The sequence below is a fragment of the Acanthaster planci genome, linkage group LG05, assembly GCF_054643075.1.
Source record: "Acanthaster planci isolate LZ-2023a linkage group LG05, COTS_SCS, whole genome shotgun sequence".
NCBI lineage: Eukaryota > Metazoa > Echinodermata > Asteroidea > Valvatida > Acanthasteridae > Acanthaster > Acanthaster planci.
Genome location: NC_141781.1, coordinates 5,684,620 through 5,701,182, shown reverse-complemented (window position 1 = coordinate 5,701,182; position 16,563 = coordinate 5,684,620). Strand labels below are relative to the sequence as shown.

General features: G+C 43.5%; 1 protein-coding gene across 3 annotated transcripts; it reads right to left on the bottom strand.

The window, feature by feature from the left end:
• Positions 1–1,676: 1,676 nt before the first annotated feature.
• Positions 1,677–16,146, bottom strand: LOC110988189 (ubiquitin-conjugating enzyme E2 Q2-like). Of its 3 annotated transcripts, none has more exons than XM_022251496.2 (10): positions 15,865–16,146; positions 13,491–13,595; positions 11,799–11,900; positions 10,879–11,045; positions 10,060–10,156; positions 9,386–9,531; positions 8,085–8,175; positions 6,876–7,079; positions 5,871–5,940; positions 1,677–4,722 (listed from the first exon to the last, which is right to left on the bottom strand). In XM_022251496.2, the coding sequence occupies exons 1-10, from the start codon at positions 16,024–16,026 to the stop codon at positions 4,691–4,693; spliced, it is 1,176 nt and encodes a 391-aa protein (XP_022107188.2). In that variant the 5' UTR covers positions 16,027–16,146; the 3' UTR covers positions 1,677–4,690. The 3 variants fall into 3 exon arrangements, with proteins under 3 accessions (XP_022107188.2, XP_022107196.2, XP_086993195.1); XM_022251504.2 differs by having other exon boundaries at positions 5,871–5,937; positions 15,865–16,145; XM_087137069.1 differs by lacking the exon at positions 15,865–16,146 and adding an exon at positions 15,653–15,822.
• Between the last annotated feature and the right edge of the window lie 417 nt (positions 16,147–16,563).

The following is a 16,563-nucleotide window of genomic DNA, read 5'->3' as shown; positions in this document are numbered from 1 at the left end:
AGGCTTTTACACGCTTTTTGAAGGAATGAAATAAAACAGAACTTCATTTCACACACACAAAAAACAAAAACAAACACTAAAAATGGCAGGGGCACACCCCCTCCCTAAACCAACGTAGCCCTAACCAGTTGCGGTGTATATAGGTTGACAAGCAACCTTATCGATTGTAGTAAGCAGTAAGTCTGAAAGCATCGTAAATCGTCGAGCAAGGATGCTTGCCCCTTGAAAAGATTGCTCACTAAAAAGGAAAACTGAAAAGCAACCAAAAAAAAAAAAAAAAAGAAACAAAAAAGGTAGGGATCAGAAACCACTAATATACATGAAATACCTCGTTTTATCGGTTTGTTACTGATGAGTTTTGCTCGGTTTGGCTTGGGTAAAATCTTTTGTGTTTATTAGACCCACTTCAAATAGCGCCCTCTTATTGTGTCCGCCATGCTTCCAAAAGGGTAATGAAATGCGTTCTCGTTAAAAACGTACATGCCAAATACCTCCCATATTTGCGGAGGAAGGGCTCAGTTTACAATGTTCTCTGCCCCCCCCCCAAGAAAAGAAAGAAAACATGGCGTCAGTGACGAAACTTTGCGCCGGGAATTGGATAGGGGATGGGGAATTGTTGGGGATGACTTGCCCTGGACATTTGGGGGGAGGTGGGCGGATCTGACAGCAGGGGCGAGGTTTATGAAAAAGATGTACGTCTGTAATATGAATTACATTCCTGTAGAAAATATTTGATCAGAACGGCATATTTACATCCTTTTTATTCTCCCTTTTCGAGTGCTACTGAATACATTTTGGTTGTTTGGAAGTCCAAAAACTTTTTCAAAATCCACCCTGTTTTTTCTCACCACGAAAACATTCACTAGACCATCCCCCAACCCACCCCCCCCCAAAGGCGGGGATATATACCCCCATCCCCCGGGTCTTTACCCCCATGCATGGCGTCCATCGAAATGTTTTGGTATGGCAAACGTCGCTACGAACCGCTGTCTCTCCCCTACCCCCACCCCATCGTGTGTATCCAGTTCCATGCAATACGCCAGCTGCCGTGTCAGACCATGACCATTTTGTTTCGTCATGAAATGGCTTCGTTTATGAATCTTTCGCTCTTTCCGTTAACTAACTCTTACAAGTAAGCGTAAAAAAACACCACATTAAACGTTGACTTTTTGACACCCCCCCCCATTGTATTTTGATCATCTGGATTACGAATTCATAAATTTAATCAGCAATAAGGCAAGGGCATTGACTGTTCATGATGGAGTTTGCTCTTTAACAACCGAGACTTTTGTTGCCTAACAGGTGACACATGATCATTGACACCACATTCACGAAACTTACACACCACCGGTTCTCTCAGCCCAAAAGGTTCTCCATAATGAAGCAGCATGAAAGCTGCGTTTCATATCGCGCTGAATACACTGATAATAAAAACCCGAGTACTGGCAGTAATGTTTCCCGTGCCGAAAGATTCAATTTTCACTTCATGGGTACAAGGACATAATGGAACAAACTTCATGAATGGCTCCCCACTACTGTCAAACATCAACCTGACCTTACACAACAGACCTGGACTCCATACCGACCATAATTTGAAGACTGTTCTTGTAATGATAAACGCATCCTCACAATTATCTGGGAAATATTTGAATTAAAAACCAAACAAGCTCAAATGGTTTCACGTGTCTAGATGCTTCAACTGAGCTCTGAACCAAATTTATTAGGTCAACAATTCTGATAGGATTAAGTTACACACTAATCTAAAAATAGATCCAGATCATTAAATGAATTGTACAAATTAAGTTACGTACATTTACATTACTGGCGTTTTTTCCTCGTTTCATTGTGGATATGTAAAAAAAAAAGATCAGTGGATTTGACATTTCTCGTAGCTCGCCTCTTCGACCGCGAAATCGTTCATTTAAAAATGTACAACAAAGATTTCCCATTCGGTTTTATGTACACGTATACATGTCATGTTATTTTAACCCTTTGTATTAACACTGACTTTACAACCGTTACACATTAACCGAGAGTGAACAGAACATTTTACAAGAAAATAGCAAGAATATCACGGAAGAGAGAATAAAGGCTCGACGAAAGGCAGTGCCACAGCTTGTCTCCAAGAGGAAAAGATACCGTTTGTTGAAGCATCTTGCTTACGAGCACATAACACAGAAAATATCAGTTTTGTGACCAAAATGTTCATGCAACGGGGTTCTTCAAACGGGGAGAAGAGTCCGCGGAGAGTTTCGTTTTAAAGATGCAAAGACTAAACGGAAACGAATGATTTTTCACATAAGGGCGCTTGCTGCAAACTTCTGTATCCGATGCAAAACTCCACTATATATCATGTACAAGGTATACAATAATATTGTGGGCCAAAACCACCAAAATTGGAGTCGGCTTGAGAAAAAGCACAGCGATTTACTGACGGAAAAAAGTTGATTTCCGGAGCATACAGAAAGAATCGATTTAGAAAGCTTGCCCTGAAAATCTACTTTACGAATTAATTTCCAGGGGTCACTGATCGGGTAAAATTGCTTCAAAGGCGGCATGTTCGACACGAAAGCGACCTCTGCCGGTGACATTTCGCTTTCCTTCCCATTTTCAGCTAGAAAAAATTGTGACTTCTCACACTGTTTCGCAGAATGAAATCAATCTAGAAGTAATTGAGTGACTTTCAATTTACAAATTTCTGAGAGGACAAAAGATTCAAGTAAACATTTCTAATAACGAAATATATTTTTGCCAAGCTGGTAAACTGTGACCCTAAACCTTTGAAAGCATGGTGAGCTGGTCAGATATTTCCATGAGTATTAAAAATGAATGGCAGTTTTCACCTAATCCAAGTCCGTTCCCAGAGCAATCGCTAGTTCCCTTGCAGGCCGTATCATGCGCTGTGATCTTTACAGGCTGGCAGCCGGCGAGTGTCAAAACCAATGTCATTGCACAATACAATCCTGCCTGAATGGACACTGGTCACCCCATTACTGATGCAATCTCAGCTCTGTCTTCCATTGCCTGTTGCTTGCATGTCTTGCTACTCTCAAAATTGCAGCTTTGTTGATAATAATTTTGTTATCAATGGCCTCCACAATTTTCTGTGGCAAAACAAGACTAGTGAGAACCTTGGTCAAGTTCCAAGACATCAACGGGAGTAGTCAAACCACCTTGCCTTCAAGTGAAGTCAGTAAACCATAGCTAACGCTTGAAACTGCTCCACAGCGAATCCAAAATAGGTAAAGGCAACTTTACCAATCATCAACAAGATGTCATGTGTCGCCCATTTCACCATAAAAGACCTCCCAATAACAGTGCTACTGTCTCTGTTTCAGCACCAGATGTTAAGAGGAAACTTCATGGTTGCATCTTCACACTAGACCAGAAGTTTTTTTTGGGGGGGGGACCTAAATCTCAAACATCTGACCCTGAAGGTCTGAGGTCAGTCCCCACACTGATAAGCTCATAACCTTGATCCTTGGTGCCTATTTACACCCAAACTCACTCCATTTAGTCCTAGTTGTGATGAAGTGCTTTTCCTCACTGGTGTATCCAGCGGGGGGGCACATGTTGTAAGGAGGAATTTTTTCAAAACTCTCGGCTAATCATTAGATTACAAATCATTCCCCCTTTTTCCGCCCCATTTTTACTCATGCTGAAGTACTCATACTCACAGCAATGTACTCAACTACAACACTGCTTCATGACCCATCAAGACATGAGCTCCTCCAATTCCTTGGCATGTTCCATCTAGAGTCTACTAAGAGATTGTTTTCCTGAAAGCGAGACTGAGAATCCGGTGTGAAAGTTTAAGAACTACGACTGGATGAACGATAGAAAAGTAGCGATTTGAGAAGGAGAGCAGGATTTTTATCCTGACTGCAAATGCAATGTTCCTTTTTCTCCCTTTGATTTCTTCAGACGATAGCGAGTCGAGTTGTCCAAGGGCAACAGAGTATAGGGGAAAAATACCTCGCGGGAAATACCGAGAAATAGCCAAATCCTGGCTTTGCTCAGAAAGCAGCTTGCGATGTTGTGCGAGCATCAGTCTTCCTCAGGCTGCTGGTGACCCATTGGCCTGGTCATGTGACTGCCTGTCATGTGACCGGCCCTCATCAGTCCCAGTTCCAGACGTTAATTTAGGACGGCAAGTTGCTGCCCGAGCAGGCCCGGAGTTTAGATTCGGTTTGACATTTCATGGAATACACCTGGATGACGGAGAACAGACTGACTCCGTCCCACCTTCAGATACACAACAGCCCAGTTACAGTAACATCAACAACACTTAATACAATTTCTCTTGTGACAATGCTGTGTTTTCTCAAGGGAAAAAAAAAAAAGAAAACGGGACCAAAAAAAACTGTTGCTAACATTCCAAGAAAGGTCATGCTTTGAAAATTTTGTCGCACATTATTCAATCTCTGCAGGGGAAAACAAAAATTCCTTCCGTATCGAGCTATCCAGAGAAACAAAGTCAACTTCTTTGTATCCAATCTCTGCAGTGTTCTTTAGCTCGTGCTACCGACACACCTCCACATTTTGTAAGTCGTTTTTTCCCCCCTCCTCGTCTCAAGGAAGTTTCGTTTTCTTTTCGTGGGTTCTATTGTTTGGCTTCCGCAAGAGTTGAACTTGCGTGGGTGTCGACAATAAGTTCAAGTTTGATGAGGGCATCGTGTGATCCAGCCAGCTAACCGTCCTCCTTCGGTGGGGTGAACCATCCTGGTGACCAAAAGTGAAACAAAAAGATGACAGAAGATTGTCAAACCATAAACCATCGTGCAATTACCAACTGTAGACTGGTGTCATGCAGATCCTCAGCTTTTTTTGGCATTCGAGAGATGCATAGCCCTCAATAGGGCAGAGAACATATCGTTCAACTTAGTTGTATCACACAGTGATGTATCTTCTAAGGTTGTTACATCAAAAACTGACATATGATTTAGATTGCAGAGAGTATAAGCACAAGTTGTCAATTCCCGAGCGTCACATTTGAGGTGCATGTCATGTCGCAGCAGTCAACAACTTGGGTCAAGGTTGACCAGGGAACACTGGTTAATTTTTTTTTCTATGCACAAAACACATCCTGGGTACCAGGTAAAATCAACCAATAGTTGATTAATGGTCGCTGATCCGACTTGGCCTGTTCTGCACTACTGTGCCACTGCACACTTCACCCAAGTCCAAAAAGTTGAAGTGCGACAATCAAACTGTGAGAAATTAAAATGAGCTTCCGCACTGTATGGTTTGGATGACGTCTGAACGTATAACGTCTGTGACTGTATAGTCACAAGGTCCCTTATTTCGCCACCTGCTGTCAAGTCTAATTGGTTTTCACAGTAAGTGGCAAAAATGAGGGACCTGGCAACTATACATTCGTGGACGTTAGATGATATGCAGACTAAAAATGGGTTTGACCCCAGGACGCAGTTACAACATTCCCAACAATGGAAACTGTCCCCTTAATGCAGGGGACTGGTACCAGGTTATGGGGACCACATGTATCAAAATACAGACGTTGTGGGAAACACTTAACGCTACCGGAACAAAGTTCTTGTCCTAACTACTCTGTCCCCCCAAAAAACAAACAAACCGCCCCACTCGAGTTAGAGCAAAAAAGACCAGGGATGGGTGTTTAGATGTTCACTGCTTTTCACAATGCTGATAAGTTTTCAAACTTTAATCTCCACATGACCGTTTGACCGGTTCTCAAGTGACCTGACTTCATTCATTTATTAGTACGGACTGGGCATGCTCTCTCTACCCGTGATGAAATCAACGGTAGATGTGCAACAAGAAAATGAATGCACCATTCATGTCAAATACATGTAGCTAGTTGGGCTTTGAGGGTGGAACACTCTTCAACTCACCGTTCTTTTCGTGAATCTGCACCAAGGACTTGAACGACTGCTGCGCTCTGGCCAGGCTGTATTGGCGCTGCTGGGAGAAAAGGACGAACACAAACGTCTCTGTAAGTATGCGACACTCTCACAACGCTAAACCACATCACAGCCTGACGGCATCTCGGCAGCATACCAATAGCTTCACCCTCACCCTGACCAGGTTTACCGACACCAGCTCCTGCTCTGGGTTCGCCTGGTTTCTATAAATTCGGACTTTGAAGTTGTCCACTCAACAATTACACAAAACTTGGCTGCCAGAACATCCAACTGCATGTGGTCAATCCACAGTCTGAATTATTGTCATTTTATTTGAACAAGGCCAACTAGCATTTTGATGGCAAGAATAAAACCTGGCAAGGAATCCCCCTCCCTTCCACACAATCAATCACACTGTGCCCACTGTGGAGCTATTTCTGAAGGAGATACTTTGTAACCATGGATTCAGTTTTAGCTATCCACATGCCACGGTAAATAGCCATGGACGCACACAGCAGTGCCCATTTTTGCACATGGCCTAATCTACAAGCCTTCAAACCAGCACTTGTTTTCAGGTGTCTAGGTACAAGACTTATCCGTGTTGTAAGCATGCTGTCTGGAGGTAGCAAAATTATCAAAGGCGGTGTCTAAATTCACTTGGCTGTGGCTAGAATCAGCACAGGCACCTGTGGAAGCCATCAACTAATGGATTCATCCATTTCCCATAGACATACATGTTGATCCCAGCCACAGCCCAAGTAACGAGGACATGGCTGCACCTTTACACCGTCTGGCTAACTACCATGCCTGTTTCATGGACTTAGTAAGCGAGGACATATTGTAAGGTGGATGCATGTTGCAAGTGAAGAGTAAGCAAACCAGTCAAAAGCAACTACAAATTGCATGGTGCATGTATTTTGGCTGGTAGCCCGTTTTCACACTGCTTTGCTCTGTAGCTCCACCAACGAGGCCCACGCTGCGCGACCCCCCTCTAACCTTGGAAGCGCCGAACTGGATGCGGGCCTTGCCCTTGACCAGTGTGGCCGCGATCTGCAAGATGACCGCCTCCACCGTGTAGGCGCTGCTCCAGCCCTGCTTGGTCAGCAGCTCCATGCAGATGGCCCCGCCCCCTAGCACGTAGCCGCCAGTCAGCACGGGGAAGATGACTCGGACAAACGGCGGGTCAAAAGGGAAGTTTTCCTGGTGGGCGGACGGAAAACGGAGTGAAGTAACGACTCTTAACCCTAACAGTCCTGAATCCTCCAATTCTTAATACAATTTTGCGTACATCGTAGTATGTCTAATTTCTTGCCGGACAACCTTGAACCGTGGTACACATCTGATAGCAAGGGGATACTAAAGAGGTGCTGTGATAAAAAGGTTATTTGGATATGGACATCACGTCTGTTAGGCACCATTTCAAAATTCTTATCGGGTAGGTGTCGGACAGAATGGTCCGACCGATACATTTATTATCGGTTGGCTGTCAGGTTAAGTGTTCTCAAGTGGCCAATTCTAACTGATACAATGCCTTTTTATTGCATTACTCCCAAGGCTATGTGGTTTCAGTGGAGCAACACCCCCTCCATTATTCACTCAACACAAGTCAACATTATCGGTTGGATAGCCCTGTCCTATAGTCAACAGATAGGAATTTTGAAGTGATGCCTTGATTAGGAGAGATTTCTCACAAAAATGCTGAAACTGAAGTGAATTGTTCAAGTGCTTTAACCCCAACCAATATTGTAGTCAAATCTATCCCAAGTCCATCACAAGTCATCCAGTGTTAAGCCAAGTCCTGAGCTATTCAAATGAACTCGGACGAAAGCATTCCCTTGTCACTGGCCTCTTTGTTTCTAGTGACCTGGAAGGTCATTGTGATGGATTCCGTTTGACTCCAACCACCATTTTCACAGAATCCACTAATACATTTGACTAAGAGGAAAATTCTGCTGGACCTGCAACTTTAGGCACTAAAAATTGCCTCGTATCTGCAAATTTCAGGTCGCCTTGGTCAACGCATCATTTGTTGGGGTTTCTGCATTTTAAATTTCGGACATCCAGCAGAAGAGCCAGCGTTTGCCTTGACGTTGCCACAGCTAAAAAGACATTGACAATAACAGTGGCAAGTGTGACAACGACGATAACAGACCACGTTTAGCTGGGACGTGAAAAAACACAGAGGTTTTAAAAAAGAAAGCTCACCTTGAATGTCATGTTTAGCAAGATGTGATCTTTGCCTTCTTTCTCCTTGAGTTGTTTCAAGTCTGCATAGAGCGGACTGTCATTATCAACTCTGCAATTACAAAAACAGGTTGTTCTTCAAATTCCCTGGACCTGTTTGATGGCCAACCAAACAATGTCCTTCTCTTGGAGAGCACTGTGGGATACAAAGCCCTATTGTCAAGGGCACTAAAACATTTCCTGGGATGGAGGGTGAATCAGATGACAGCACTGGCAATCAACCTTATTCACAGGGGAAACCACTTTCCATCATCTGCCCTGAATCTATCATATATAATGCAAGCTGTTAAATGCGGTGGTGCCAGGCTATTTGGGTTCCAAACATCACTTTCATTTTTTTTTTTGCTGCTTAAAGGTGGTGTACACCATTGGTTTTTTGGCGTAATTTCACAAGATTGGCTGATTATGGTGTATAATATTCACTGCAACCTACATTCCACTCACTTGTTTCACGATTGAGTCAACTGCTTTGTGAAAAATCGAGAAAAACAGCGCAGCATTTTCAACGCTTAAATTGAAGGTCTTGTAGTTTATCTTGCGTAAAATCTATGGATTATAGGGCGTTCATAGTACAAGCGAACATCGTCCGCGGGGTCAGGGTGGGAAAGAAGCATTACAGGTTCTCATTCCCTTAAAAAAGGAGCAGTTTTCAACGGCTAGGAGTAATCAGCAAAGTTACCGTGGAGTAATGCGCCTTCTCGACTATGTCGACAATGTAGCGTTGCAGATTCATGGAAAAACTTCACCCAGGAAAATAGCCGGTCGAGTAGTGTTTGCCTTGGGTTGGTAACAAGTCCTTTTTTTGCAAGTCCAAGTCAAGTACAAGTCAAAGCTGGTATTTACAAGTCATGGTACAAGTCACAAAAATAGCGACTCGAGTCCAACTCGAGTCCAAGTCACTTGACTAGAGTCACCAACTCTGCTTCGCTATCGCCATTTGGAACGGCAGTGGCACGGCGCCATTCTAAACGCATTGCTATGCTGCCATGCCAAATAGAACAGTTGCAAGTCAAGCTGACACCAGTGAGATCAGCGGGCTGTCCTTCTCCCGAGGTGCTATACGCTAACATCCATGGTCAAACGTGAGGAAGGAACCACAACTCATTACACAACAAAACTGTTGCACAGGACTTTCGCCGGCGCAAACGTTTGACATTTCCAGCAACCAGCCATGCAACAGCCACACTCTCGTTGCACTCATTGTAAGTGAAGCTTGGCACGGAAGCAGCAGAGTTAATCTTTTACTGACCGAGCCAACTTACGATAATATTTTGATGTGCCAGTCGTACAAACTGTCGTTGACCAACTCGACGCAGTACATCTTCTTCTTGAAAGCCTCTGACCGGTAGACGTCTCGGAGCTCCTTCATCAGCCTGTCTGTGGCCTGCACAGACCCTGACACTGAGCCCTGAGGGGGGGGGGTTAAAATAAACAAGACAAAGATCAGTCTCGACCCAACCCTCCAAAAATGCAACAAAGTTTGCTAGAGCCTGAGAGTTGTTGGATTGAGTGGTTGACACCTGTTGCAGTGTAAATGGCTCTTGGCTGAGGCTGATGTTTCAACGAAGGCATATGCTGAGTTAAGCAGGGTTTTCTTTCTGGTTGCCTTGAAGTGTGTTGTATTAAGCAAGGTGCCTAGAGAACCTGACAGGGGTAAGCTTAACCATTCCGAGGAGAAACAAGAGACGGCGTATTTGACGTAAAAATGTTGAAAAGTCTCTGGATATGTAGGGCAATAAGGCTATGTCACAGCTTAATTGTTTGAGCCACAAAGGCAGAATGTCAGAGGTTCAGTTTTGTTACAGAAATCAACCGTTTTGATGTTCTTTTTTCCCCTCGTTCACTTAAAAAAAGCATCCAACCAGTATGGATCATGGATCCCCCAGTTGCGTAGGATTCATTCCATGCCTGATGTGATGTAGTGCCTACTTCTTACCTTTAAGTAGTCTCTTCTCTGGTTGGATTTTAATCTCTCCAGTACTGCATAGTTCTCTGCGTCTATGTCCTTGTCGTCCTTCTCTGTGACTGATTTGCTGTTGGGTCAAGTTGGAGATGAATGGAGATCAGAATACACTCAGGGGAATGGAACGGGCAAGAGTGACTATGTGCGGGTTCTGAACAGAATCGATTTCAAACTTAGCATCGGCTGCCATTTCTGCTTCCTTTCAGAGATCGACTCCCCCGCCTAAGCAGAAACTGTTTTCCTATTTACCCAGCTTTTCCCTAAAGATGTCGCTCTTCCTTGCCTTGAGTCAGTGCCGTACTTCACACAAAAGGCAAGGTCGTTTGTGGAACGAAGCATGTGAGTGTGGACATGCTCTTCTCAGCTACATGGGGGTCGGCATACCTCGCGTGACTGAAGCACTTCATTTTGGGTGTGTGCTGTTGGAAAACCCAACTTGCTTATTGTAATGAACTGCAAGGCAAATACAACTGTGTTACTGACTTAATGCACACGGTCCTGCAGTCGCATCCACTGGTTATCCAAGTCCCACGTGAAGTCACAAGCTATAGAAATGAAATGTGACAACGTTCGGCAACGGCAAAAAATAGCCAAGTACCAGTCGTAAGCTATTTGCCACCATGACCTTTCGGCTGGTAAATTATTTTTTTTTGCTCACCAAACGTTTTCCTTGCTGAGGCAAATTTCCAAGCTTAGAAGCCTCTATACCACAATGGCAGGCAGTCCACCCCACTCGCATATAAGCGAGTTGGTGCTACAGCGCCCTCTACAGTGCATGCACCAAGCCCATACCTTGGCTCTTCCTCCATCTCGTAGTGATCCATACAGTCGTCCATGTCCTGGTTCTCCTCTTCCTCCTCTTCTTCCTCCTCCTCTTCGTCCTCGTCGTCGTCGTCTTCGTGTGCAAAATCGTCAGCACCGTCATCTTCGTCAGCACTGGCCATTTCGTCGTCGCTTTTCTGCATTTGTTTTTTTAAATGACATGAGGAGCACACGGAAGTTGAGCGTCTGGCGAAGATTCAAGAGGTTTACAACGAGAGGAACATGCTCGCCCAAGCATCTTTAACCCTCATAGTCCCTAATCCTTCACCTGTTGGAAGTTTGAAGACTCTGAGGGTTGCATTTTGATAACTTATAACTGAAAAAAGAATGCGGCACTTACCGTTCAATAGTAAGGGTGTCCTCCTTGATTCTTTTTTTAGCAACTGATCTCCGACTTTTTTGCTTCGATACGAGTTCAAGTTAGATTAGCCCTAACAACTATTTCCATTATTAATACTACTTGTATCTATCCCTGTTCTCTCTGCCTCCGCTGCCAAAAGGATAAACAATGAACCCACTGCCAAACTTGAGAGGAATCTGCCAATGTTAAGGCTGATCAGTACTTTTGCAAATCTGACAACAAAGAAAATTCATTAAGCTAACATCAAGTGCCTCAATGAAACCCAAATGGCTGAAGTCTTGATAGTCGCAACAGTTTTGCTTCCAGTTGAAATGTGAACCAAAAAGTGGATTCGATCTCTGTTTAACCTAACAAATCTCACCTAACTACTGTAATTTATGTGCTGAGCAAAAATTTGAAGAAAACTAGTCACAAGACACAGGTTTACCATGATGTTTCAGCTTGTAACCCGTTATTGCTAGGTTGATATTTACTTTGCCAAGCAACGAAAGTATTTGCTTAGCCCCTCAACCTTCCTATTTTGCTTTACCTCTGAGGGTAGCTCTTGATCTAAGATGGACATTGTAGAAGGCTCTTGGACGTTATGTAGCTTGCACAGGTCTCGAACCAGCCGCCTGATCATTTTTAGGAGCTGCAACAAAACCAAACAAAGCAAGTGTGGTGTCCTTCAACAAAGGTACCAATACCAACTGATCTCTGTCGACTTTTGAGTGAGCCCATAGGCTTCAACTTTTGGGTTACATTGACTTTTCACTGCCTTTTTCTGACTGACAGATGGGGGAGTTTAACTTGTGTTTTATACGAGAAACCCCTGATACAATGAAAAAGCTTTTACACAGAGGAAAAACCACACGTAAGCATTTCAACTCAAAGTGCCACGAAATGGAACATCTTCATTTTTCTTTTAAAACTGACCATTCCAAATATTCCAATTTAAACTCCACATTTTGAATGACTGCTAATAGGATTCAGTACTACAGTTAATACAGTGCACCATTTGTGGCACAATGTCCACAGGTAAAAAGAATACGACGAGAGGTCCATTGCATTGTTGACATGGTAAGACTCAACAAAGGTCTCAGATAAATTTGTAAGGTTACTGCAGATCTCCCAATACTTTAAAAAGTGTGGATACTGGTCACTGGCAGCAGAAGGGGGGGGACAGTGGTCCCCTCACTTTTTTGACGGGGGGAGGACATTCCCCCCACCCCACACTTTTTGCAGGGCCCATAATGGGGTGGGGCTTCATGGGTAAGCCTATTAACCACTTCCTGCCAGGGACTCCGGGATCGGAGACGTATGGTTTATATGGGTGGCCGGGGTCTCCGAACTCGGACAAAGGAAACAGGGCCCTATAACAAAAGATCGTACTCCAAACAACAGACCAGGCTGCTGGGCATTACCGACATTTTTCACTCTCAAAAGTGGTGATAATCTAGCCTTGTTTTTGAAACCGTATACCAGGATTTCGGGCATTGAGAGGGAGCGGATTACCACCGAGGACAAAACTGCTCCAAAACAGCCCTGCTGCACGCTAATCTGGCCCCTTTTGAAAAGAGGTCAGCAGTGCACTAAGCCAGGTTCATGAACAAAAAGACAGTTATACAACACCGCACAATCTGGGCTCTGTTTACAAAGCTGCTGGCCTGGCTGAAATACTCGGGCATCAATGAAGGTCACCTGTCAACTTAGAGTAGTGCCTAAAGATTACTTGGTGTGGCTATAAACGACCGTTAAATGAAATGATGAATTTTTGAAGGATTTCAAAAACGGGAAAAATGATAGTCATGCCGGCCCAGCATCATCAACATTGAAAAATGCCCCGGCATGAAGTGGCTAATGGCTGGTGCCTGATGGTCTCACAACTTGCCCCTCACTATGAAAATTTTTCAAATCCATCTCATAAAGGTAAGTCCAGTCACAAGTCCTTTCATGAAGCCGGTCATGAGTGACAGGCTAAACAGTGACAAAGAAATGCTTTGGTCATAGTTCATTTGAATAGCTTGTGACTCGGCTTGGGACTCACTGACTGACTTGCAATTAATCTGTGACTGTAACCTCCTCTGAAAATAACCAATATCCCAAACTGGTAGAAACTCTGTAGCTTGCCTTCTCTGATTGGTGTTTTGGAAGCTTGGTATTAGCTGCCGATTGAGAGCGTCAGCTACATTATTGAGACACTACCATTACAGACAAAATTGAAATATAGATGAGAACTTACAAGCTGTCCCGAAGCACTTATTTCAGACAAACGTTGAAGAACAGTTGACAAGACAGGGTCGTCAGAATCGGAAAACCATACTGGTCGAGTCTGTGGGTATGAGTCCTGTACACATTAAAAAAAAAAGGTGACTGTAACCATCTGGGATGAAATGTGAAGCTTTTTGTGGTAAAGGTAGCAAGTGAAGTAATAGGTTTACGGTAGCACCAGGCAAGGAGACAATGGACAGAGCATACTGTCCGAAACGTTGAGTACCTCCGGTTCTCTTCAGAACCACACATACAACTGTATTCCTAAAAGAGATATCCTTGCATGGTGCTATCGCAAACCTAATACATGTACATGAACTTACATTCTGTGATATACGAATTCATAGTAATATTACACTTCAGTAAAATGGTGTAGCATCATGTTGCCACTTTTTTCATCACTGACTATGGCCAGTCACTGTACACTTAATAAAATAACATCTGAATGGGACAGAGAATCTTTGCAACCATTGCTTGAAAAATTTATCGACTCTCTACCGCCACAAAGTTTTTTGATGTTCACAAGGCATCATGGGATTGGATGACAAAACAAGCAATGCATTTAGCACACAATCCTATAAAAGAAGTGTATGCAAACATTAATGTTTCCATTTTAATCACAGACTCAAAATCAAGCCATCCTCTTTTCACATTGTGTTGTGATGTAGATTTTGCATAAAGTTATACATGTACAAGTTAAAATTTTAAAGCTTACAGAGAAAGACAGATGGGGGTGAAATCCGTTCCACAAACACAAGTTTTGGTCTTGGACTAAGATCATGAACGTCAATGAGCTAGTACTGGCCAATCAGAATCTTAAAGCCATTTGACTTGAAGCCATTCATCCCATATTGACCAATCACGTCCATTTTCAGCCTTTAGTGACTGGTGTCCACTTACAGAGACATTTAGAGCAATTTTTTCTTCTTACAAACTTTTGACAATTTATTTCCTATTTCAAAAATGTTTCTTGTATAATATGCATTCATCTCGGACTTGATAAGCGGGTACGTGTGCTTAAGAAATGTTACAAAGAAATGTATAAATTGATTTTTGATTTGTTAACCCCCCCCCAAATACATGTACATGTAGGTACACGCATAAACAACATGCATGGTTATGCATGCATGGTATTTGTCATCCAATCCCATGATGCAATGAGAATGTCAAAACTGTTTATTGGGTGTCAAGAGTGTCTTTTGTCAACATTGGTCATCACCCGGTCAGAGATTTCATATACAGTACAGGATCGACCAAAGGCGCAGAGCAATGGCTCTGGTATGGTACATGTACATATTGGCTATGGTACATATTGGCCCAAAACACCATTTTGGGCACTTTTGGGATTCTCAGTAACAGTTTTGTAAAAGCCAGGCTTTTGCTGGGGCATTAGTGAGACCAGAGCAAGGAATGGCGAGACTGACCAACGTCAGAAATTATAACAAAGAGCACAGCGCCTCAGTTACTGGGTCTGTGCTAGGCAAATGTCGATGCTGGGCATGACTGGTTAATTTGCATGATCAGTCAATCGCTTTGCGCAATCGGTTGATTCTGAAGGAAATCTCAGACTCTCACTCAGTGTAGGCCCGGACACAAATAAGAAAGAAATAGTTACGGTATCAGCTGACTGACAGATCATTAAACAAGACCGGCTGATGCTTGTGCAGCAATTGCTCAGACTGAGTATTGGGCACAATCAGTCAATCTCCACGTCGATCATTTGATCTATGCAGACTATGCCTGATTGGTCAACTTTGTGGCACAGTCTGTCCATGGAGGTAGATGGCCGATCATGTTTATTTTCAAGGTTTTGATTCACCTGTTCATGGTTGCCATAGACAATGACAGACGAGATTGGATGATAGAAATCCATTTTGAAACAGGATAGATTTCCTAAGGTGCATGACCATATCGTCGCCAGGTCCCTAATTTTGCCACCTATTCAAGTCTGATTGGTTTTCACAGTAGGCCTAGGCATGCTAAGCCTAAGTAGTGAAAAAAGGGGTCTGGAGATTATAGGATACAGTCATGCATGTTACAGGTTCAACCAACAGAACAGATCAATTGATCACATCCAACAATGACTTTTGGCCATCTAACAAATAGCTTAACATCACAACAAATCATTATGACCTGGTGACTGTTTTTGTGTTTGTAGGCTAGGCCTAGGCACTGTCCCGGCATTTCTGATTGCTGATGATGACACCGCACCACAATTTCTGTTACTTTTTCTCACACTAAAGCGGGAAGAAACACACAGATGACTGCGCACAACCATCATAGTCTGTCTGCTTAACTTCTTCCTGGTCCCAGAGCCAAGGGACTCGTCGCTGAGTGATACTCACTGTGAAATTACAATGTACGACAAATTCCTCCTTGTTACAGCCGATGAACTTGCACGTCAACTCGTCCATGGTGGCAGCATGGATCTGAAATCTCTCATTATCCTTACCAAACAGTGATTCTGAGAGTTTGAGTTCTTGCTTAAGAGACGCCACACAGGCCATATTTACATCTTTTTCCGTCTGCCTATGTGTGATTTTGGTCTAATTCTCTCACTAAATCTGTACCCGAAACAAAAGTTCACTGAAAATGGCGTTTTGTTATTTTCTACGCAAGCTCAGTGAGAGTGCGCCCTCTACAGTGCGTACGGTGTATACTTTGTTGTGTTTCTGTACTGTTTTGTCCAGTAGAAAAGTTTGTCAGACTTATAATTAGGCCTACTCGTCCAGCCTGATCTGTGACCCTTACCCGTCAAACAAATGTCCTCAAGCCTGTTCGTTTTTGCCCATGTGTACTCCAGTTGCAGGGCAAATAATGTGCAATCGTTTTATTCACTTTGGGGTGTCATGGGTGGAGAGCAACGTACAATGTAGACGCCGGACCGGCCGTACCTCAGGTCACAAGCTCTTAAGCAGGAAAATAAGGGACCAGTAATTAATCCCTCAAACTCAAACTGTCTCCAAAAGTGTGTCTTAGAGTGCAGTCACTGACCCGTTTCAACGCGTTTCCCGATGCCCCTTATGAAAACAGTTTCCCGGTCC